Source organism: Zea mays, chromosome 5, assembly GCF_902167145.1.
Source record: "Zea mays cultivar B73 chromosome 5, Zm-B73-REFERENCE-NAM-5.0, whole genome shotgun sequence".
Lineage (NCBI taxonomy): Eukaryota > Viridiplantae > Streptophyta > Magnoliopsida > Poales > Poaceae > Zea > Zea mays.
Window position 1 is genome coordinate 26,559,954 of NC_050100.1, and position 7,731 is coordinate 26,567,684.

Here is a 7,731-nt window from a genome sequence, read left to right on the forward strand (position 1 = left end):
CGCATAGAACCGGGTCGTGCCGAGCTCAAACCAGGCCAAACAGCACGCTTCGTGCCGGGTTCACAGGCCTCGTGCTTATTGGTTGAAGCCTGACTGAAAGCAGGCGCCAGCCACGTTCCTCTTCAGATTTCAGCCAAATGATCCCCGTACATCCCATTTAAATGAACCTAAAATAGCACGAGGGTGAAGCAGGATTGTCTGCCACTTGGAGGTTAAAAACTCCACTAGAGATAAGTCAAATGGACAGACGACAGAAACAAAATAAGATATACTCCCTCAGTTTTAAATTATAGTCATTCCACTTTTTAGAGAATCAAACCATCTTAAGTTTAACCAAATGCATATAATAAAATATTTTAAATAATAAAACGATAATAATCATGATACTAGATAAATATTACTAGATCATTAATTATATCTTTATAGTCTATCTATTTGATAATTTTATAATTCTCTCCATAATTTTAGTCAAACTTAAGATGATTTGACTCTCTAAGAAAATTGAAATGACTTCTAAATAATTTAAAAGGGATGAAGAATTTCACTATTTCTGCACTGCAGCAAGGCTTTGAAGAATCTTATGCACATTATTCAGATCTGTGCAACATACTAGTACAAAACAGATGCTAGCGCTTACTTTGCCCAAAAGTTATGGTAAGAGTGGAAACAAGAAAAAGATCGTGTACAGGTAAAACGTCAATATCTCCTTTTCCCAGGTAAATGCAGGTTTCAACACCATCCTGAACAGACGAACTGCATCCACTTCGGCAAAAAGCCAGGGAACTTAGAAAGGGTCAGTGGAACTTGTGGTACCTCGCGAAATGGCTGGCAACCCAAGGCGCGAGCTGAGTGTTCTCGGGTTCCCTTTTGTTCTTGTTGTAGTAGTCTGACCACAATGCCGGATATATTTCTGGGTTGAAACCGTCACGGTATACACAAAATGGCAGCCAACCTTCGCCGTTCATCCGACGTTTTCTTTCTCGGGGGTATGCCAGAGGGGCTTGCACATACCTGCATTGGAGGAATTTTATATAGTTAGGATTATAATAATCATCGCGCATCTTGATCTCAGAAATGGACAGATCAGTACCTGATCTCATCAACCACGGAATCCCAACAGAAATGAGTGTGCCCAAAAACATGGCAAGCTCCTCCGTCTTTTCTGTTGCTGTGTATATCTCTCAGCCTCCTTTCCAAAAAATCAGATCCAATTACCTTAGGAAGGTATGGGTAATAAAGCATACGTTTCTCTGGACACAACTCTTGCCTGCAGTGTTGTATAGAAGACATTAGTTTTGAGCTTGAAATTTCATGAATGTATACTAAGGCGTCCTAAATATTCAAGAAGAAATCCAAAACAACACTGAACATAAATACAGCAGGGGCAAGACAACCAGTGAGGTAAAGAAGGATAGCCACAATCACAGATTCACAATTAGTGGTATATCTGCAATTTCATGTAATTAGACACCCAGTATATAAACTACTGCTTTCCTCCATGTGACTTGCAATTCAAATGCTACATAACCACACAAAATGTCTCTTTTGGGGTGAAAAAAGGGTCAAATATGAAGTCGCTAGTGCAGATACATAGATACAAATGTTAGTTCTAAGTCGGCACCTTCATTGATAAGATGGTTTCGCTCTGAGGTGTTTTCATCACAATGCAACAAGAAATGAAACTTTGGCCACTAGATCGGTGAGGGATTGGAGAGGGGTATCGATGGGCAGGAACGTCGGCCGGGGGCCTCTGCCCACGGCCGAGCAAGAGGAGGGTTTCTCCCTTCTAATTCTTGTCTCCTTTATTTCTCATCCATTGATTATAAAAATAGGCCAACTGGTCGTCCCTATCTAGCTAGAGATCCTTATCTCCTTAAAACTCTCCTAAAAACTCTAAACAAACTACTAACTGATAACTTTCCTAAATAATCTCAACTAATCTCCTAAATAATCTCAACTAATCTTCTAATCTTATCTCTAACTATCCTTATCTAATCCTCCTTGGAGGGCCCATGATTGTTGCTGCCCCAGCTCCTCCGTGGGCCTCCTTGGGCCCTGACACTACACCCCTCCTGGACAAGCAGCTCGTCCTCGAGCTGCAGCATAACGGGTGCTCAAAGACCTAGTCTACTTGACCCAAAACCAGACACCTAGAAGACAAGCCTTTTACATCTCGGCTTATCTTATTATTCCGAATCTAAATTTTTTACCCCATAGGATAAGGCGGACACCCTCTGCGCATTGGACTTGCACGTGTGCAACCACCTGGATCCCATGGACGCCACCTGCACGAAAGGGGAGCACATGGACGAGCACCTGAAATAGGTCGCAACAATAACCAGCGGAGGAGCCCTCGTGGCGGCCGGTAGCGGAATGTGGTGGCACTAAATAGTGCGCCCTTGCTGATGACGAGGTGAGTGCTTTTCCTACCGCCGTTGCCATAGAGTTGAAGTTCGTCGCCCGCGGGACACGTACCATGCTCGCACTTGGAGATAGCGGCCCGGTGCCGCTGCTGATGGCCGTCCGACGGGGTGAGGTCACGCCCCCGTGTGTCGAGGTCAACCGTCACCAAGGCTGCTTCGAGCATCTGCCGGCGCATCTCCCGCACTCTCCGTCGTGCAAGGAAGCCACGAGCAGCAGCTTGTATGCCCACAGTCGCCGACGTCCGGAGCCGTGCGGACAACGCCAGCTGGTGCTGTTCATGTTGCACTGCTGCCTTGATTTGCAGCAGCCCTTGCTCAACCTTCTGGAGCGTGGCTTGCATCTTTGCGAGATTAGCCCTTATGTTGGTCCACAAGTCCCCCATCGATGGAGCTGGTGATTGCTGAGTCGTGGCTGTCCCTAGTGGCGTCACCCATGGGGACGGAGACGCCGTCAACGAAGATGATGTGACGAAATTTGGCGTTGTCCCTGGGGATGGGCACGCCGGCATCCAGGATGTGGTGACAAAATTGGCAGGCGATGCTGCCCATGGAGATAGGGACGCCGGTTGCCAGGATGACGTGACGAAGGTGGCATGCGACGCAGCCCATGGAGATGGGGACGTCGGTTGCCAAGACGGCGTGACGAAGGTGACATGCGGCGCAGTCCATGGAGATGGGGACGCCGGTTGCCAGGATGAAGCCGCGAAATTGGCAGCAGAAGCCATGGGATCAGATCGAAACACAAGCTAGTCGATACCAGATGTTATGGTCACTAGATCGGTGAGGGATTGGAGAGGGGTATCGATGGGCAGGAACGTCGGCCGGGGGCCTCTGCCCACGGCCGAGCAAGAGGAGGGTTTCTCCCTTCTAATTCTTGCCTCATTTATTTCTCATCCATTGATTACTAAATAGGCCGGCTGGTGGCCCCTATCTAGCTAGAGATCCTTATCTACTTAAAACTCTCCTAAAAACTCTCAACAAACTACTAACTGATAACCTTCCTAGATAATCTCAACTAATTTCCCAAATAATCTCAACTAATCTTCTAATCTTATCTCTAACTATCCTTATCTAATCCCCCTTGGAGGGCCCATGGTTGTTGCTGCCCCAGCCCCTCCGTGGGCCTCCTTAGGCCCTGACAGAAACACACCAATAATAATTAATACAAATGCTTTAGGATGCTGACTAAGTAAGAAAGAGATGCAACAGACATTGAAATGCTAGGAGGAATGGAAGCGGCAAAAAAGGTATTTATTGGGCAGCTATCATTAATGCATTTTAACAAGTAACTCAGTCAAGCATACCCAGAACTGAAGGTCAAGCAAATATCAGGCAGAAGCTCAAAAAAATGGAAGGTCTGGGTAGGAGGAGAAAAATGCACCTTGGTACGAAGTGTGAAAATGTTAATATCTGTTTGCTGCTACTTTTCACTTCTTCAGTAGCATCATGATTCTTGTCATTCAACTTGTCAAAGTAAAGAGCAAGAGCCTCATCATCATTTGTCAGGTCTGAAGGCCATTGGCAAGCATGAAAGTCTTTACAAGCCTGGTTATACAAAACCGTAAACCTATCAGTTCAAAGATATCAAGAGAAATCATCAATTCTTAGAAGAAAATAAGAAAGAGTGCAGGATTGATTTGGCTTGTCTAAATGACCACGCCAGTAAATATTTGTGCCTATGGCCCGCATGCATGCTACATTTCTCATTGAACGTTATAGTTCGGAACTTTGGATAGCTAGTTTGTTAGTTCGGTCTCATAGTTTTAAATGACCGGAATTGATCATGGTATCTAATTTCACAAAATAAACCAGGAAAATCCCTTGAGGGTATGGAAAATATAATTCAAGAAATCTTAAACTGCGCTAATTAACAATACTTGGTAGCAAATAGTGTTTTTGCAAATGAGTGAGTATTGAAGGAAAGCCCAGCCTACCATTTCTAGCGACGGAACACGCACACTGCTAACATCCTTCTCCTTGTCAAAGCTCTGGAGGACAATTAAGCAAGATGAAAAGGTGGGAAAATAATAGGAAAGTAGTGCATTATAATCCGGACAAAATATCGAATGCTAATGAAGCAAGAAAATTAAACAACCTTGTGATACCATGAGAACAATGGTATGATTCCCAAGTCACCTATCGTTCTTGGGCCTGTATCCACACCCAGCTCACTACACGCATCAAGCAATGCAGTCAGTTTCTCCAGCGAATCCATCTGGAAGGAATAATTTGAGTAACTGAGAGAGCTTCGCAATGACATATATTAGAAAATAAGTTTAATGCTGTAATAATTTGATCAAAAAAGAAAAAGCTGAATGTGATGTAGTTAAAGAACAATGTGATGCACTGTCAGTTATGCCATGCTTTATCTAACAATACAACACCACATTCAATTTTTTCAGTTGAGGTAACGCTTTGCAGCATGTGTGGATTCTACGCTGCATAAGTTACTAAATAGAAACTCGACCAGCAACTACTAATCCGAGTGCCACGGTAACCCTTCTGTCAAGAAACAAGTAGAATCACAAAAAGAACATATACAACTGAAATGCAGTCCAGATAGACGGGGCTGCTAGAAACCAGTGAGCAAAATGAAAATCTCATTGGTAAACTCTGCACTGCTTCTAAAATTAGGCCCCATAAAACAAGGAGATGCTCTAACCAGGCTGCACGCAAGTGTTGCAATGTACAATTGGATCAAATTAAGCGGACGGCTAGCTCAAACCATAAGAGTGGACGAACCAAACAGCATAATATTACCTCCATTCTCGAATATTTTTTTAACTAAAACGAGACAAATAAAAAAAACAGACGAAGTATGCCGTAACAGATACGACAAGGCATTTTGTCAAACACCTGGCTTGCAGCCCAAGAAACAAAATGCAGCGAGGAACGGAGGGGGATGCAAATTGCAGAGGAAATGGACTCACGTAGCGGCCGCCCTCGCGGCGCAGCCAGAGGTCGTGGTTCCCCGGCACGTAGAAGACGGCGGCGAATCCATCCCTGAGCATCTCCATGGTGCGCGCGAAGTTGTCCCTTGTCTCGGCCACGTCGCCCGCGACGACGAGCGCGTCGACGCCTTCCCCCTTGCCCGCCCCGACCTCGGCGGGCAGGCGGCGCACCCACTCCATGTTCTCCGGGTAGTCCGTGTGCAGGTCGGACACGACGAAGACCCGCGTGGTTGCCTCGGCCCGCGCGGCCGCGGGCACCGCTGCCTGCGGCGCGGGCGCCGCCGCGGCGCAGCAGCGGACGGACGCGGCGCGCGGGCGGAGGCAGCCCGGCACCCGGCGCCGCCTCCGCCTCCGGTACTGATGCGGCGAGGACGGAGGCGCGGCAGCGGCGGCGGCGGCGCGGGATGTGGTCGTCGTGGAGGAGGAGGAGACGGCGGGCAGATGCGGCGTCATGTCGGGAGAAGGTAGCTGCTGTCGCTCGGTCTCTCTCGCTGGGCTGGGCTAGGTAGGTCGCTGCCGGAAAATCTGAAAAATCCTCTCCCCTTTCCGCTGCCTCGTTCGTCTCCTTCCTTTCACAACGAGGGGTAGTTTGGTGATTCGCGAATCGCGATGGGAGGGGAGGGTGGGGTGTGGCGTCCCTCAAGCTCGGCGCGCGGATATATACGGCATCCGCTGCGGCGAGATGCGCTGTGTCCTAAACCTCGCCGGTGAGTTGGTGGGGCGGAAGGCGCGGGGCGACGACGTGGCACCGGCGTTTGGATGGGAACGGTGGGTGAGGCCGAGACAGCGGGGTGGATAGTAGAATAATAGTAATATTCTGGACCATTAGAGGCGTGTGATGGTTATCGCTTGTGGGGTTAATTACTTGGCGCCGCGCGCGGTGCGAACGCTGACATGGCTCATCGGCGGTTGGCAAACGTCCGAGAGGCGAGAGGGACTGACGCCGACTCGATTAATCATGTACAGCCTGAGTTTTTGATCGATTTTCTGAATATAAGAGAATATTATGATACAACCTTGAGTCCCTATGTCATAAGTATAATTAAGAGAGAATATGTATATAAAGTCGTGTAGATACGAATTCTTCGCGAATGGTCCATTCTTTTTTAGCTTCTGGCCATCAGAATCTGCTGGAGACTACTAAATGTTTAGGTTTTTAGTATCACTTTGATAATAACTGTCAAATTCAATATAAACACTGAATCGGTCGAGCCATCATTAAAGTATGAATCCATCACATTTTAGATCATAAACCCCATAAACACCTTCATCATTCTCTGTACATAATCTCTACAATGCTTAGATTCTCGCTACAGTTAGATTCTCAATAGTCTAGTCGGAAAAAACGAACAAATAGGCTCTTTAGCTGCAAAATTTTAGCTAGTAGATCAGAATCTTAGCAGTAGGGGTGAAAACAGAAACAGTAATTTTTGAATACCGGAAATCGTTTTCGAAGTTTTACCGAAATTTAGGTCTAAACGGAAACGGAAACGGTTACCGAAAATACGAAAATTGAATCAATAGAAAAACTCGGAATCGGAAACAGAAACGGTTTGGGTCTCTTCCGACCGTTTCCGGAAATTACCGTTTTTATTCGGTATTTTACCGTCGGTAATAAATTCGGTATTTTGAGGGAAAAATTTAAATCTGAACTGATCTTTATAAATTCATCTTAGCTTAGAAAAATATGAAACTAATTTTATTATTTTCCTAAAATCAAGATTTATCTAATGGTATATATTTTAGAATTGTTTGAAACTTTTATAAATCTTATTTATGTTTTCTTATATGCTGTTACTCTTGATACATATATTCATAATTTGCACGATGTTGGGCCTGTGCTTCGTCGCTGAAGGTCTTTTGGGAAGAAGCAACCTTCGGCTGAAGCTCTTTGTGTAAGATGGTCGAAGGTTCCTCTTCATGAAGCTTCGGTATTACAAACCGACTTAAAGATAGAATGACCTTTTAGTCCTTAAAGATCTGAGTCAATGTTGTAAACTTTTATGAGGGGCATGATTGTAATTCCTCACAGGCTGTGTCTTGTGCCTATAAATAGTGAACAATATTCCTTTACTGTTCACGCATTCCTGTAATTGCGATCGCATCACTCGGAAATTAATCTTTGCCGAGGCAGAGGTATGAATGTATCTAATATTTGAATACATTAAGTTGATATAATATGAAAGTGATGTCGTTCATTTATAATTTATTTGTCTTTGATGCTTCATATTTCGTATTATTTTATATAATCTTTTAGAGTTCAATTACGAAGATTCAACCTTCGTAATTGTGTCATCCTTAACCTTCGTCCGAAGTCCATTAAATCCTTAAAGGAATAATGCTTCAGCGGACGAAGG

The 7,731-nt window shown here is 45.3% G+C and overlaps 1 protein-coding gene across 1 annotated transcript; it reads right to left on the bottom strand.

Annotated features, from left to right (window-relative positions):
* Positions 1-565: 565 nt before the first annotated feature.
* On the bottom strand, positions 566-6,153 carry LOC100281940 (uncharacterized). Its single transcript, NM_001371798.1, has 6 exons — positions 5,354-6,153; positions 4,519-4,638; positions 4,358-4,411; positions 3,805-3,968; positions 1,091-1,267; positions 566-1,011 (listed from the first exon to the last, which is right to left on the bottom strand). The coding sequence occupies exons 1-6, from the start codon at positions 5,825-5,827 to the stop codon at positions 795-797; spliced, it is 1,206 nt and encodes a 401-aa protein (NP_001358727.1). The 5' UTR covers positions 5,828-6,153; the 3' UTR covers positions 566-794.
* Between the last annotated feature and the right edge of the window lie 1,578 nt (positions 6,154-7,731).

What these genes read in the sequence shown, in the direction of transcription:
- LOC100281940 (NM_001371798.1), bottom strand. Translation starts at nt 5,827, where the DNA reads ATGACGCCGCATCTGCCCGCCGTCTCCTCCTCCTCCACGACGACCACA. An exon ending in GCCGCGAGGGCGGCCGCTAC is followed by an intron (nt 4,639 to 5,353) that starts GTGAGTCCATTT and finishes TATTCCTTCCAG; the next exon opens with ATGGATTCGCTGGAGAAACT. An exon ending in TCCGTGGTTGATGAGATCAG is followed by an intron (nt 1,012 to 1,090) that starts GTACTGATCTGT and finishes CCTCCAATGCAG; the next exon opens with GTATGTGCAAGCCCCTCTGG.